This window comes from Chironomus tepperi, unplaced genomic scaffold (assembly GCF_022539635.2).
Source record: "Chironomus tepperi strain 1889 unplaced genomic scaffold, CSIRO-AGI_Ctep_v1 contig_100, whole genome shotgun sequence".
Classification (NCBI taxonomy): domain Eukaryota; kingdom Metazoa; phylum Arthropoda; class Insecta; order Diptera; family Chironomidae; genus Chironomus; species Chironomus tepperi.
This window is the reverse complement of record NW_027226222.1, coordinates 1,561,154-1,578,088: the sequence shown is the minus strand read 5'-3', so window position 1 is coordinate 1,578,088 and position 16,935 is coordinate 1,561,154. Positions and strand designations below refer to the sequence as shown.

General features: G+C 32.2%; 1 protein-coding gene across 2 annotated transcripts; it reads right to left on the bottom strand.

The window, feature by feature from the left end:
• Positions 1-720: 720 nt before the first annotated feature.
• LOC139087299 (hexosaminidase D) lies at positions 721-15,388 on the bottom strand. 2 transcript variants are annotated; one of them, XM_070636073.1, is made up of 7 exons: positions 15,348-15,388; positions 3,830-3,973; positions 3,625-3,763; positions 3,218-3,411; positions 2,408-3,149; positions 2,165-2,345; positions 721-2,100 (listed from the first exon to the last, which is right to left on the bottom strand). In XM_070636073.1, the coding sequence occupies exons 1-7, from the start codon at positions 15,348-15,350 to the stop codon at positions 1,425-1,427; spliced, it is 2,079 nt and encodes a 692-aa protein (XP_070492174.1). In that variant the 5' UTR covers positions 15,351-15,388; the 3' UTR covers positions 721-1,424. The 2 variants fall into 2 exon arrangements, with proteins under 2 accessions (XP_070492174.1, XP_070492173.1); XM_070636072.1 differs by lacking the exon at positions 15,348-15,388 and adding an exon at positions 12,987-13,273.
• Between the last annotated feature and the right edge of the window lie 1,547 nt (positions 15,389-16,935).

Sequence of the window (16,935 nt, the reverse complement as noted above, 5' to 3'; positions counted from 1 at the left end):
AAAGAATAGCCTTATACAAATTTTAAACTAATTAGACCTTTTGTTGAAAAGAAGTCACATTTGTTGACCACATGTGCTGACTCAATTTATTAAATGTGTTTTCGATTTCTTAAACAATTAAAATAGCTTCTTTTTGTGTGAAATTCTTCTAAAATGATGATTTCGTATTCTTATGAAATTGACTTCTTCTACTTAACTTAACCTCACAAGCAATCTATTGGGAATTATCTTGAACTTCGAACTCCAAATGTCTGCAAAGGTTACCGGGTGAAGTAGTTTTTTTACTTAAATCAACGTTATGACTCTTTGTCTAACCCTAATAAACAATGAGCCTATTCTCACCTAAATGATAGTGCTCAATTTAGTGAACATACTCATGCTTCTTGTGCTTCTTGTCTGATTGGGATAATCGTAGTGATGATTATTTAAATTTAAAGGAAGAAGATTTCACAATTATTATTTACAGATGATGGATTAAATACTTAACAAAATGCTGTTGATGGCAAAAATATGATTATTTATAGAATCATTCAACTGCCTACCTTATAACCTCAAATACATATAATCCTGTAAATAGAAAATAAATTGTAATCAAAAGGCATTCGGAATAGATTTATTAAATCAACTATTTATTTAATTTCTTCCTACACGTTTAGACAATAATTCAACTCTATAAAAACATTAAAATTTAATCTTAATAATTATAGACCTAGCCTCCAAAATGTATCATCTACTAATTTTGTACGAGATAAATAAATTTTTTTTTTGAATTTATTTTGGCTACAATTTTTTGAATTTTCAAAGTTTTCCAAAAACTTAATAAATTAATTCTAAACAGTCCATTGAATTTTTTTTTGTTTACCTTGGAAATAATTTGTCAGATTAAGTTTTATCAAGAACAAGATTCAGAAGTTCTTTATTGCTTTAGGTATGTTGTAGTGTCGTGAGCATTGTGCGAATCCTTGTCATATCGACAGCACTCTATATAACAGTGGTGGGCAACTTTGTATTTTTCGCAGCACACCTTGAATAAGCCTCAACCGAAACCGTACACAGCATAGAGTGCCGCAACACACAGGTTGCTCTCCACTGCTATATAATGATTAAGAAGATCGATCTCTGTTGGGAATCGAACTCATGTAATCATAAAACAGTGATACAAATATGTGGTCATCTGGTCAATTGCCTAACCACTAGCATTGGACAATTTCCTTATACATACCTCGATATCCCATATTCTTCAATACATTGCTCAGACACCACAATATGTGATAAATTTTCAAACTGGGAAACAAAACTATTTTCTACAATTTTTTTTTAAAGATTTATCCTGTTTTTGTGATGTGAGTCCGAAAAAAATTATCCAAGGAATTCACTCAAATAGTGTTCATGATATTAAGTATGAATCTTATCTTATACCCAGTTTATAATGATGGAGTCTTTTGTGTAATTCCTAGTTCTTTCATAAATTTCTCAAGATAAGGAAGTGGCCGAACTGGAAAAATCTTTTTCATCTTTAAGCTTTCGCCAATTTTTTCCAAGTTTCTTAATTCATTTACTAATGGATATATCCGTTGTTCTATATACTCTCCAATAGTAAAATGATCAAACATCTCTTCCATTTGCTCGGATAAATTTCTCGCTAAATTAATCAATGATGCCAAAAGACGTGGCTGATCATCTAAAAGCTCAATTATTCGTGACGATGAGGAAAAGTTATGTCGAATATTATAGTCAGACAGCCATCCGCGTGAAAACTTTATTGAATCAATAAATTGTCGTGCTTCAGATGAGAGAGCAGATAATCGATTGATTAAACGAAAAATGGAACTGCCCGGAAACAGGCATCGTGAATATGCACCAAGATTTGGATCCTTTTGTAAATCCAACCATATATGTCTATCTCCAGGCGGATCTGGACATGTTAAACTTGGTATGATTGAATTTGTGCGTGAATCAATATCGAAATATCCTTTTGATGCTGTATGAAGAGACATGGCGAGAGATGGAATTGCTGCAGGAAATAGTTCACATAATGTCGCGAAATGATCGTAACGAGACCATCCGGTTAGTACAATTCCTTTTATTCCATGCTGGAATCTAAATTAAAAATTGAATTTAATGTAAAATTCAGAATAAAATTTAAAAAAAAGGTTTATGTCACCTCGTTCCTTCTCCTTGTATGATTGCCAGCCATCGCAGCGTGTTTTCTAAATGCCGTCGACCAGGCGGAATTAGAAGTGTCTCACCGAAAGCACCTTTAAAAGCTCCAGCAACCCAACATGATTTGAAAATTTGCGAATATTTGTCCCACGTTGTTGACTGTATGAATTTATAGACATCCTCTGTAAATGATGTAACTTAAATTAGAAGGACTGTAAATTACCATATTATAATTCAAACATACCGCTGTAGCTCCAAATCATCGGTTCCACCATATTCCCAACACTAGAGGCTCTCAATGTTTCTGTTGATATCTGCCTCATTTGGTCGTCCCAAACGATGACATTGAGCTTCGGCCATTTCTTTTTAATGAATGCGGCAACACTGTATACGTGATCTAGAAAAAGCATGTCATGAACCTTTTCACGACATCGAGGACATTCTCCTAATTGATAAACTTCATCACAGCCAATGTGAATGTGTGTGAGTTCCGGAATGTCCTTTCCATTTTCATCGTCACGTCCTTTCCGAGTCATGAGAATTTTTTGTTGCTGTTGACTTAGCGTATGTAGCTGAATAACTTGTGTCAATAATGTCTCGATCAATGTGAATGATGAATTTAAACTTGGACATATTGATTGTGGAGATTCTGGAACTTCGCGTAGATGAACAAACTCTTTTAATTTTAATGCGAACTCCATATGTCCAAATGTTTGAACTAATGGAATCACTTTTAAGTCTAACGAATGTGCTGCTTGCAAAATTTCAATAATATTTCGTCTACTATATGCATTCTTTGCAGTAATCGGTGATAGAATATCACTGTAGGGAAATGTATCTTCGTATTCTATTAAAATCCCTGTGGCACCTAATGTCTTTAACATTGGAAGTATTTTTAAAATGTAACTGACTTTCATTGCAGCTCCCTTGAGATCAAAATGTACGATTCTCTCATCAGGTGGTGAATGATGACGATTTGTCGGTCCCTAATGTAAATGAATAATTAAATTTTATATCATTATTAAGTTCTGAAGACAGCAATCAAGTCTCATACCAGCCCAACAATCACAGGTATACCCATCTTCTTTAAATATCCCTCATACTCTGCTTGCTTATTGGCTGACAATTTCATCTCATCTGCTATCTTTCTACGAACAATATCATCACGTGAAATTATTGCAAAATTATCTATTCGATCCTTTTCATCCTTATCCAGAAGTATTTTGTTCCAATCTTTGAAGTATTTTTCTGTGTATGGATTTAAAATTAAAAAACTTTAAATCAATATGCTCTAAACCAGTGGTGGACAACCTTTAATTACTCATGGCACACCTTGAGGGCAAGCCTTGATTGAAACTACACACGACGTACTGTTCATGACATTTTTTTAACATGTGCTGTGGCACACAGGTTGACCACCACTGCTCTAAAGTATTAAGCAGCAAAAAAAGGCAAACAAACCTCTCCTATTTAAAGCATATAAGGTTTGGAGATTTATGGCTGTTGGCTTCAAAAGAATTGGTTCACTCTCCGAGTCTGTATCTTTTCTATTCATGCCGAGCTTTTGCAATAATCCGTATTTATTTCCTACCATCAGTTCCTAAATAAACAATTTATATTTACTGTAAAATGTCAAATATTGACACGCAATGTGCTTTTTTTTTACCTTTATTGACAGTCTCTTGCTATCGCTGTGACTTGAATGCGAAGAATACACAAATCCCCATAGAATAGCCACAAGGAATGCTAACGATGTTGCAAGTAGGAGCAGCTTTTTCCGCCACACAAACACCAAAAAACGTGAATGCATCTGTTTAAAGTATAGCAGAAAATAAACACATTGTATGCCTTATTATTGTGTATTGAATCATTTAAAGAGTAAAATTTTGTTTAAAATTTGATCAAAATGGACCATCAGTTATATGCTTGATGATGATGGAATGAAAGGAAATGTGATAAAAGACATACAAACACAAATAAATATAAAAATTCCATCATCAGCGACATTTGGAATGTGTTATCATGGAATTTGTCATTTTTTAAAAGACGGGGAAAAAAAGAAATAAATTAACAATCCATTCAATGAAATGGAGAGACATAAGATGACTTTTTTTTGTCAATTAACAGACTGCAGACATTTGAGACAATCATTCGTAAAATATTCAATTCAGTAGACTGGATGGGTAATTGAAACGCTTCTAACTGGATTTATAGGTATAAAATGGAATTGAGATAAGGTGGGTCTGTAGCGCTGTCCTAACTGTAGTGTCTAAGCAGGGTGGAATCTGGGATATCGAGCTAAATAAAGGCGAATCTGCAGTGCAGTAAGGTCTTTGTGGCCGTGTATTAGATAACACACCAGAATCTGTATTATGAGAGTACGTGGGTTCGATTCCTACCAGAGACCGTTCTAGAAATCCAAGGAATACTATGATACATGTCAGAATCCACGTTATCAGATACCGCAAGTTTCTAAGTCAATAGGGCAAGTATTGCCTTATAATTTAGTTTCGGAATACTACAATGCTGACACAGCTGCAGATGGTAATCGTGTTAGAGAAAATTATTGGTTAAGGATTGAGTGCTAAAGTAAGGTTTTAACTCATTAATATAGCATTAGCAATTAGTGCTAATGTATAATTATTAAGTTCATTAATTTGAGTACATTTTCCGAGTGGCATAATGAAGTGAACAGCACATTTCGCCATAAAAATATGGGTCGAAACCAAGTCGAAAAGAGTAGGCAGTAATTAAACAACTTGTCGTTAAGACTTTAATACGGTACCCAAGTGAACAGGATGTGCTGTTCAAGCTTGGTTTCTGTAAACATTGCCCGATTAGTACAATTTAGTCATCAGGCCAATGCTACTTCAATGTGTTGATGATAAGATGAGAAGATACTGAGATTGCAACATGACTGTTGATTTCGGCCCATTTTCAAGGCGAAAACTAAAATTTGCTGCATGATGCTTTTCGAGTAATTTATTTTAAATATTAAGGCATACAGATGCTTCTCTAATAAGTGGTTTCAGGGTCAATATCTTTCCTTCTCTCCTTTGTTTTCTATGAACCAATAGCATTACTTCTATAGAGCAATATAGAATTACATTGAAAATTTGTCAGACATTATGGAAACTCTTTTGTTCTGCCTTCATAAAAACTAAGCTCAACAAGTAATCGAAATTTTGTATGATGAAAACTTTACTTTAATGATTTTTTTTTGTTGATATTTTATGAATACTATTTGGAAGTTACATCATGTAGTAATTTATTAAAGTGGAACGAATAGAAAAATCATGAAATTGATGACATGTTGACAGGGGCATAGTCAGAAATTATGAAGGGAGGGAGGGGAGCATTTGACTCCCTCTCTCCCTGTCCTGAGTACTTCCCAGCATGTTGATTCATGCCAGTCTCAAAACGAAAGTGCGAAGAGCAAAGGTATTAGCAAGTCAATTTCACCATAACGACAATCAAACAAATTTTTTTATGAGCTCATAAAAATGTCAACAATCGCAAGTGAATAGTTTCTCATCATTTTCACCGTAATTTATTATGTCTAATAATTTTCAGAAAGAAAATTTCCGATTCTATGCCTTATCATGTGTTATGAATATTTATCATTATATTCTTCCATTAGACATATTCTGAAAAGTTTATCGATATATCCATTTATTCAACAGTTTTCTTTTATTTCCACTATTTATTCGATAGAGTCATATACAAATATTCATGTTAGCTATTATTCGAATGGATATCGTTTAAATAATGTATTTTATGTCTAGTAACGTGTTAGCATTTCATTCGATACGTACATTTCTATACTTATATTTTATCCATTAAACTAGTTCGATTGATTTTACTTCTTTTCTTTCTGTTTTTCCTCCTTTTTCGGTAAATTTAATACCTCGATGATTGCACGCTATTTACCCTCATATCTGTGCTATCGTTTATAAATAAGAAACCTAGTTCAAGTGTCATTATCTACAACGCTTCAATGAAAATATTTGCATTTAAAATTTATTTTTTATGTACTTTATTTTCATTTCTTTTTACACTCAATTCTAGGCGTGTGGAAATGATTTTCTTTTGCTTTGTTGACGTTTGGTTGATTTGAAAAGTTTGTTGATATTTTAAATGAAATCGTTTGATCAGGGACTTGTAGACTTCTGTGTCTGGAGAGACAGATTGAATTCGATTGAATATATTTGATACTATCAATTAATAGAACCTAACAGAGACATAGTTTGAATTTTCAAAAATATAAATTGAAACCCAAAAGAGGTTAAAAAAGGACATCGAGTCTTCGAACTAGGCTCAGTTGGGATGAGGTATGATGCTGTGCGATACATTCAGTGCTCACTAAGCTGTGTGTTCCAGGCATTCCAAAATAAAGTAATTTAGCCTGTATTTGCCCGATTGAGTTAATTGCAAAATTAAGTAGCTCAATGGAGTAATCGGCAGGAATCATTTCTCAAAATTAATGTGGTAAAACAAAAGTCGCCGGTTTGAATCCAGAATTCACAAAACTAAGCTTTTTCAGAAGTTCAGATTCTTCAAAAGGTTAATCAACAAGATCAAATCGAAATTTTAGATTGAGGAATTGGTCAGGAACAAATAACTCAAATATGTCAGCAACAGAAAGCTTCAAGTTTACTATATAAATGAAATATTCATAGAACCAAGCCTTTAAAAGTCAAAACTTAAAACTTTATCAAAGTAAATCAATATGATTTTAAAGTCCGTAGCTTTAACTTTTGTGTTTAAAAAAATATCACTTAAACTGTGTTACCTAAAACTTTTCCATTCTCCATCTTGTTGAAAAAAAAAAAAATACAATATTGCTTTTAACATCATGAAAGAAGCTAAAATCGTCTCTTACACGGATAGACTTAAATTGCTTGTTGATAAATCTTGTTTATCCTTGTTTTAAATGATTCTAATTTGTTATGGCAATTTGTATCCTTGATCATTGTATTAAATTTTAAATTGGTTTAGAAATTTATGATAATTTTAATATTGCAAGACTATATCCTATTAAAAATTTTCCATGAACTTTCTAAAAGAAAACTGTATAAACTTCCTATGGGATACACAAAAATCAATAAAAATTAAATTGTCAATGCAGGAATTTCGAAAAAATATTCCGACAAATTTTTCATGCCAGACAATGAAAGGAAAAAAATTCCATTTTCTACTAAATTTATTCATTTCGACTTTGAGCCAATCCTATTCAGCACAAAAAAAATAGTGAATAAAAATATTGAAATCATAAAGGTATTTTCTTTTATTTTTACATAATATTTGAAAAGTAATTGTTCCTACCAACTAGCTTCAGCGCATTTTTGACCAGTGATCAGAAATTGATCAATAAATAAATGGAAATCCCTTCAAAGTCCTAAATAAATCATGATTATATTAAAATTGGATTATTATAATTAAAATTAAATTTGTAACGGTTATTCGAAATTCAAAATTTTGAGTTCAAATCTTTCATTCGCGGTCAACTTCAAGTATATTTTCGAGTTCAAAATCTTTTATTCGTAGCCAACTTCAGGTTTGTTTACAAGTGAAATATGAAGAAAATCAAAATCATTAATTACTGAATTTAGGAATGATTACAAGATTTTAAACTATGTGATGCACAAATAACTCAATAAAACTTATCTAACAAAGCTCATTTGAGCTCTTTACGTTGTCTGGTTAAGGAGTTTTCAATGGCAGCCGACCGACTGACCGACCGACCAGACAAAGCATTCCATTAAGCTCTCATTTTTCAAGAATGCAGTAAAAATAATGTTTATATTGCAAAGCTATGATTTTTTATAAGGAAATGGTTTGTGTAATGCTCTACATTATGTTGAATTTTTGCTTCCAACCTAACAAACCAAATAGAGATTTTCTACTTATTTCTATATTTCTTTCAAATTAAAATTTATATTGTTCATTTTCATGCAATTCTTCTCGTGTTTTGTTGTTTTTTCCTACTTTGCATTTTGAATTTTATATTAAAAAGAAAATAATTCATTTTGTGCATCCTCAATCTGCTGAAAATTTTTTTTATGTTCACTGTTGAATTATTCATTGTATTTGAAGATTTCGTTCATGTATTTTGATGAGAGGAGCTTGACTTGATTTTTTGAGTTTTCGCACAAAAAAATATCTAATTTCTTTTTTATTATGACTTATGGTGCATCAATATCGGAATATTAATTTTATAAGGTTTGTTGGAAATGTGAGCATTTTACTTAATGTTTTGGGCAAGCTAATATGGCTGAAGTTTGGAAGAAAAATGCTTTCCTTTTTCTTAATGCTATCAAACATGCAATTCATGTTGCAGTTAGATGAAATAACCAAAAACGCTTCCATTAGCACAAAATAGTCGCTCAGATTCCACTCCATAACCAGGTCAAACCTCCATGCTATCTAATTAAAACAAACTTTTGCAGATCAAAAGGACAATACGGCCTGGAACAGTAAAATATGATCGCTAAGACACGGCTACATTGCTGTATTAACGGTGAGAGGCGAAATTGTCTTGACGGCGGGATAATGATAATGGATCTCATTAAGCGATTGCAGCAATCAGGCTAGTTTCCTAACAATTTTTCTACCACAAAATACATAACATGGATCGTTTATTTAAAACTTAAGTTCTTCGACACCATGTCGGGGATGAGCATCAAATCTTTATGATGATTGAAAGATCAGAATCTGCTGGGATTCGAACCCACATCCTCACGAAAGTGAGTCTTACAGATATTCTAGCTACTCGGATACTGAGGCCTTTCTACAGCATTGGCAGATTCGCTTATAAAGTATCAAAATCTCAAATTCAACTTCTTGCATCTCATTCCACAATCTGACCATATAAAGTCGCTAAATACCAATAATTAGGAGATAACTTTTCAACTTATTTTTTGCTTGTCCTTCGAAATAAAACAATATAGAATTTAAACGAAATGTATGTCCTCTATTAATGCAATCACAACATGACTGATAATAAATATTGATTACAGTCCGAAATTCGATGTCAATCAACACGCATGTAGCCGAAATACATATATTTAAAAATTCTTTTATCGTATCCGCGAATCTTTGATTCTCTTTATTATTTATTTATTTCATTAATGAATTAATTAATGCAATTGTTATTGGATGAGATTCCTTATACTCTTGCTCTCTCTGTGGCAGGTCCTTGTCTCATTCATCAGCATTCATTTATTCGAGTATGACAATAATTAAAAATTCGAGAGGTCTTAACTTGTTTGTCATTGTCATCATGCTGACTGTTCTCATAAAAAAATGATGAGCAATGAATGGAATTTAAATTAGTTAATTTAAGTTTGTTCATTTCATCCAGTAAAATTACTATTCAATGTCTTAATTTATTCGTAGTTTTGCTGTACTCTCTCAATTTTCTATACATACTTTGTATCCAATCATTCGACATTTTCATGCCTTTTGGTCAATAAAAAGAAAAGAAAATTGCAAATTTCAGCAAATCTCTTCCGATTGAATGAGTTTCATTGTTGGAAGGACGAAAGAAAAATAGATGAAAATCATTCTGAGCAAGCAGTCTTTTGTTAAATGCTCGACTTATGCCCAATAGAGATCTAATAAGAGAATCCGAATTATTGATTGGGAATTTTTCTTTTGAGACTTTTCTCATGTATTCCTTGCTGTGTGCTTAAACTTCTCTGTTTTGTTTAATGCTTCAATTAAATATAGGCCAGTATGAATAGATGGTCATTGAAGTTTTGGGATTTATCGACAAAAGTAATCGGGATTTGTAAGTGCTTAATTATCCAGTGGGTTCGCTTATTATGTTTGTTAATTAGGGAACAGTGGACCTGCAATTGCTTGGTACCTCTATAAATATGAGCCAGACCATATCTATTAGACCTTGAATCCTCCTGCCAAAACGGTTTATATTTTTGACATGGATAACTATCCCGAATACCTCATGTCGGGTAATCGATCCGAAATCCAGCACAAAACTAGCGTAACTTTGTGATCGTGTCGGATTTGAGTCGAACCCAGCACGAAGACAGAGTCAAGCTGGCTTGGAAGAGAAGCAATTACTCAAAAATCCACTCAATCTATGTGAATCCGATACTTCCGATATCTACAGGATGTTATCTATAGCATCATATTGAACTTGTATCTCCTTGAGTTCCAATAAAATAACGATATCAGATTGTTAATTTTCAAATAATTGAATGAAACTGACCGAGCATATTTCTGTAATTATTCATACTCAAATAAAGTACTTTAAATGCCATTCAGATCTGACAGAATCACAGTCTCTTTTAAACATTCAATATTTAAATACGTACGTAGACATCATGAAAATGTTTTTCATTTAGACTCATCTATCATGACTCTCTAAAATATACATTTCATTCATAAAACATAAAAACGAAAATCATAAAGAAATTTTAGATGAAATGGAATCAGGAAGAATATTCAAATGGAGTTGAATATTTAGCATATTCAACATCATACGGCACATACTGATGACGATTTTAATGAGCATAGAAATAAGCTTTTAAAGAGATTCATATCAGAAATAATGATATGCTTATATTTGCTTTTGATGTTACTTCGACTGTATTTAACACATTCAGTGAGAAGTCCTTTCAGGCATTTTGGATCTCGATTCGTTTTTCAAAATTAGCTTTAAAAGGATTTAAATTATTTGGAATGACAACAACTTTTTTATGATTATTAATGATAAGGAGATTTTGGCAATATCCAGATTATACTTGTTGAAGGTTCCAAATGATATTTACTTAAATAGCAGCTTTAATAGCATTGTTGTATCCTAGGTAGACAAAATCTGATACAAAGTCTTCTTTGAAAATAATTATGACCTAGTCTAGATACTGCAGAACACTTCCAGGACCCAGTAGTCAACGTTGTCTAAAACATTGCAAACAACCAGCCACAATCTCCACAAAAGCTAATCGAATGTTAATTCTGGCAAGATTTCAGAATGTAAATGGAGAGTCTGGAGACTAATCCGAGTGACACAAGTCATGAAGGCTTGGACACAAAGGTTTTAAGTTTGCGTCGGGGATACATTTTTCAATATCAAATGGAAGCTGTGTCCGCGGCAAAGACAAATGGCCACCAAATGATGGCTTCTTAATTTGTGTCACTTGAGTAAGTGTTATTAATAAGAATACCTTGAAGTCACAGAAGCGGCTGTATTAAGCCTATTTGACGATAATACCATTTGCCTCCCTGTTTGCCTCATTCTGTTAGGTGTAGACAACAAAAAATCAATTAAAAAGCTGAATAACATTTCAACAGTTAAGCGCAACAAAAGCAATAATTTACAAAGGCATTCATACTTGTAAGGAGCCCAATGAATGAAAAACAAGTCTGATTTTTTATAAAACAGGGAAAAAATTCTTTTGAAATAATTTTCAGACATTTTATATCCTTCTTTTGATAGTTGAAGGATTTTTATGAGGATGACAAACAAGTATTTTATTCTGAAAGCTATTTAAAGTGAATATTAAACAAATGTCGCTGAACATAATACGAGCTATTCCATTTTAAAAGTTTCATAAATAATTTTTAGGCGGCAAAAAAAAAGTTTCATCCTTTCTACCTTTTAAGCACCAAACGCGAAAGTTGATTTATTTTATTTTTCCTTTTCCTTTTTCAATAATTTTTCGTGTCTACGATGTCGTTAGGTATGCATTGAATTTTTTTTCTATAAAGTTTCAATGACTCAAGTGACGTAGCCAGGGAGGGAAGGGGACAAGGGCTTTAATTGCTACTAGATTGAGTTTCCAGGACTCGATTATTGAGTAAATTTTTAAAAAACTTTAGAGTAACTCGAGGACTATGTATTGAATATGGAGTATGGGAATACTTGCATAAAATTGTCAAAAATAGTTAAATATCAAACTAGAGTTCGAAGTCTACTTGAATTTTATATAGAGTCGAGTCGACTTTACTAAACTTTTCCATTCAAAATCCTAGTCGACTTCGAGCTCTTCATCAATCAGTGCACTACCGATGTAATGAATGATACTTGGGGATGTTGAGACCAAGTGTTCTCGATACTCGAATTGGTAGTCTCTGAGAAGAATTACTTCGATGCGATCGAGTCGATCGATCGAGCGATCGAATCGATCTCGATCAATTCATTCGATCAAAAATGGAAAAATGATCGAATGATCGATGATCGATGATAATGATCGATCGATCTCGATCATTTTTCAATCAATGATCGATCGATCAACTGATCGATCGATCGCAAGTCAAAAAATTGATCGATCGACTGATGCCGAGATCATTCTCAGAGATCGTGATCGAGAATATTTTGATTAAGTAAAAAAGCTCAATTTTGATATTAATGGTTCTTTTGAGTACTGATGTATAAAAATAGGAGTTTTGCCTCAAAAACATTTTTTTCACAAAGATCTACTCAGTCTTTTGAACAAAAAATTGAAAATTCATTCAAACAATACCAAAAAATCAATGACGGGATATTATAGATCCTGACATTCCTTTAAAGGCCACGAAAAATTTTTTTGATTAATCGATTAAAAAATTCTGTGGCATTGGAATCGATCGGCAACTGGAACTCAACGATAGAACCAGCTTCAGGCAGCATTAATGGGAGCTCATGGATTACAATTGATCTGGGATTTCCACTAGCAGAAGTTAGTAAGTAGTAGTAGTATTCCATTCGAGTATAGAATCAAACACAGTTTATGACAATGAGCAAAATCACCATGTCATATCCGCCAAAACCCTTACTACGTCTCTAAACAGTAATATATGAACAATATGTTATTTACCTTTTTGAGAACAAAAGTTTTAATCATCAGTCTAGTTTTCCTACAGTAAAATTTTCTAATTATAAATTTTTTCAGCATTCACTAATTGTACAATTTCCACAAACTTTTAGTTTTCAATTATTCACATTATGCAACTTTTCATTATGAATCTCTTATGAATAAATTACTGCATTATGCTATAAAATTTAAGAATTCATAATTTTTCATAACCATTTAATTATTGCACTTGATTTGCATTCCATAAATTATGAATTGTCTTTTTTATATGTCTCAATACAGCTCCAACTTTTTTTTATGTTTTCCCTCGGCATAAAAACAAAAAAAAAAAAAAAATAAATCTCATGTAGGAAAGATGAGAGAAAAATTGATGCCGTAAAATCGATTTTCTCTTAACACACAAGCATAAAACCAATATATTGTCGAATAAAAGTTAAATATTTCTCGACTAATCCTGTCAAATAATATATTTATGTTTACATAAAATGGAAAACTTTCACTCAAATATTTTTGTTTTACTTTTATTTTCCTTTTTGGCACTTCCAAAAAACAAGAAAATTTTATTTTTTCACAATTTTTTTTTCTCTTCTTCCCTTCATTATAAGAGGGAACTAAAATGAGAGCGCGAAAAACTTTTGCATCCGTACCGTATGAGATGAAACGTTGTATTAAAATCAGAACAGCAATAAGAGATATGCTGAGTATAAGAGCTTTTTGAGTATAATGTTTTCATAAAACATTCAAAAGTAGCGTGGTTATGCTATAGTTGAATGTTTTGTTTACATTTTTTACTATACCGCATATGTCCTGCAATGTTTTGTTGAATTTAATATTTGAAACATTGAAGCATTATTAGGTTTATCGGAATTCGATGCAACATTATATGACATTACGAAAAATAATCAAGTTTTCATCCATTGCCATATAAGAAATTAAAACGCAAACTACATTTGATGAATTTAAGGATTATGATTGACAAGATGCATTAGACAACTTCAGTTACTAACGAAAGTAGTTTTTTAGAGTGGACAGGTGTTTAGAGCTCGAATTTTGCTCAAATTTTGTATGGAAAAGTCGTCTCAAGTCATGAAAATATTCATCTCGAAATTTGTATGGAAAAGTTGACTCAAATGATTCCATGTAAAATTTGAATACTTTTAAGCTCTGCAGAGATTATTGGACTTACTTACTTAGAATTCCATATACAAATAATGAAATAAACTCGTCCACAACTCGAGTATGGATCACAATTAATCTCCAACTCGTTGGAAAAGTAATTAAACTAATGAAATAGTTCATTGACATAAGTTCCACTTATTTAAGGAAAGCTATATGTTCCATTAATTTCAGTAATTTATTTCGAGAGATGAAGCTAAAGATCTTCAACTCTAACGTAAAGTTAGTGTTAACACAGTTCAGTTCTACTCGAGACTCAGAAAGTGACCAAATCGTATATAACTAGTTGACTTATCGCAGCTCTGACTAATTTCAACGTATCACTCGGACAAAAGAAGTGGTTCTGGATGATCATACATTAAGAATGCATGTAGAAGGCAGCATTGCGAGATCGGTATTGTGATTGGAAATTAAAGAGTATTTAGCAAACGGAGTGTTGGTTTAAAGAAAATCAATTAGCGCACAACCAGGGAGAGTTTGATGTAAAAAGATCAAAAGTGGTAATGGAATCATTTGTTTTTATAAAATTCAGAACTCGCTAAATTCTTTAGATTTTATTCATCTATAAAATGACAATAAAAGCATCTAAACGAACGAATTTAAAGACAAATTAAGAAACGGAAATAACATCAAGTAGTTCCAATAGAATGAATCCAATCGGTATTACATGTTCTTAATTTTCATGAATTTTCCATTCTCAATTTCATGGTAAAAAATGTATCGTCAGTTACTTCACCGTTCCATTTCATATGACGACGTTTTTTAAAGGAATAATGCATGAAGCACAAGAAGCACTGAATGAGTTTCCGTTCTATAATCCTTTTGTTTTAAAACGTACATGTACCGAAGTACTTGAGAAATAAGTGGTGGAAAAGTGAAAATCAAGTTAATGAGTCAGACGCGACATTTTTTTTTTTGCTTCGTCTCTTAACTCAAAATTCATGTAAAGACATTCATCAAACATGTCATATATGAGGAAAACCCATATTATTATAATAGAACGTGACAAGATTGAAGCATTTCGTTTCTAATCGTGAATTGATTTAATGACACAACATAAATTTAATAACGAATAAAGGCACAGAATCAGTGACATTAATATCAATATACACGACATGCAATGAATCATAAAGGACATGGATATTTTTATATCGTGACGTTATTGGTAAATTAATTTATTTCACTTACCATTTTTACATCGTCTGGCTGTTGCTGCACTTACGTATGCAATGATGCATAATCCTATTAATTTCATTTTCAACTTGGCGATTCCATGCTCCTTTCATCCATTTTTGTCTCACTCTTTGGTCGTACAATTTTAATTGGTTTAACGGATTGGAATGTTGACGATTTATCAGATGAAGTGCTTGGCGGGGTTAATCCAATTGATTCCATATGATTTTTTCGATAGTTCTAATGAATAATGAAAAGCTCGTTTTTGAATTCTTTAAAATTTGATTACGTCTAGAGAGTGCCAACAGGGTCAGAGGCTCACAATTAAGCTTTGCATGACTAATGACGCATCAATCAACTTGAGTCAAATTGATTCGATTTCAATAATTATATTTTGTTAAAATATAACGAACTTTTTGAATTTGAAAATTTGTGTGTAGTTTTCCACCCCTTTTCTGAATTAAATTATTTAGACGTGTTAGCAAATTTCGAAAAATCTAATCCAATCAGCATAAATTACTGACTTCCACATGCCGTCCAAGTGGCTGCCACGTCAAAATTGCTCCCGTCATGAAAATTGTGCCGATCCTTTGAATTTGTAAAAGCTTTCCAATGTGTCAATCAGGTTTGTCAACATGATTGCTCAAAATGGAATCCCTGAACTTAAACTTTAATCAAAATTTAGAGATCACTCAAGAAAATCTAAGCTCAACAATTGGGAAAACTTGAGGAAATCTAATGCAGGATAATTGTCTATGAGCCATCAAGTCTAGTATTCATTGGCACACTTATATTCATCTCATACTTACCCATCGTTCTAAATCACAGAAATCAATTGAATATTTATTTGATGAACTTTTATTGAATTTCCTTAAATAGACGCCCCGTAGTGTACTGTACAGCACAGGAACATTTTTCTCGCAAATGTGACTCGTCGAGATAGTTTTACTCTCCCATTTCCCACTAGCACTATTAGTGCTATTTTCCTCGAGCATCATGTCAATAATTCTATCATTATCAATATTATTACTAATTGCTTTCAATTTATAATCCATTGTATAGGCAGTTTACGAAAAAATTACTGTATGTACTGATGTATACCAACAGATGAACTGATAAATTTGTGGAAATTACCACTTTGAGGACAGAATGTACTTAAATGTTAGTTAAAAGTAGTCCAAATTATCAATATTTAACTATCCTACTGTCCATATACACATTTTTATTGATTTTTGTACGTACTCATAAATATGAGGACAGAACAACACTAAACATATGACATGAATGGAAATTATTCTTCCTTTGTTGCTGCTTTTATCGATCGTTTGATTAAAATTTTCATCACTTTTAATCACTTCCACAAAATATTTTATTTCATTATCCTTAATTCACCTTGAATATTCACTTTAAAATTTAAATCCGGTGCGCATTTCTAAAATCAAATTAAGCTGGATATACTTCAATCACTGTCAGTAATCCACCTCAAACTGACCATGTAGGAATGAAATTATAACAAAAAAATAGAAATTGACATATTAGTGTCATAGTGCACACAAAAAGTACTCATAAAACACGGCACATTCGTGTGACGGCTTGCGGACAC

Coding starts and splice junctions, on each gene's coding strand:
- LOC139087299 (XM_070636072.1), bottom strand. CDS start 13,064: ATGCTGAAAAAATTTATAATTAGAAAATTTTACTGTAGGAAAACTAGA. Junction 3,974..12,986: donor AAACTTTTGTTCTCAAAAAG/GTAAATAACATA, acceptor TACTTTAAACAG/ATGCATTCACGTTTTTTGGT. Junction 3,412..3,624: donor ATATGCTTTAAATAGGAGAG/GTTTGTTTGCCT, acceptor ATCCATACACAG/AAAAATACTTCAAAGATTGG.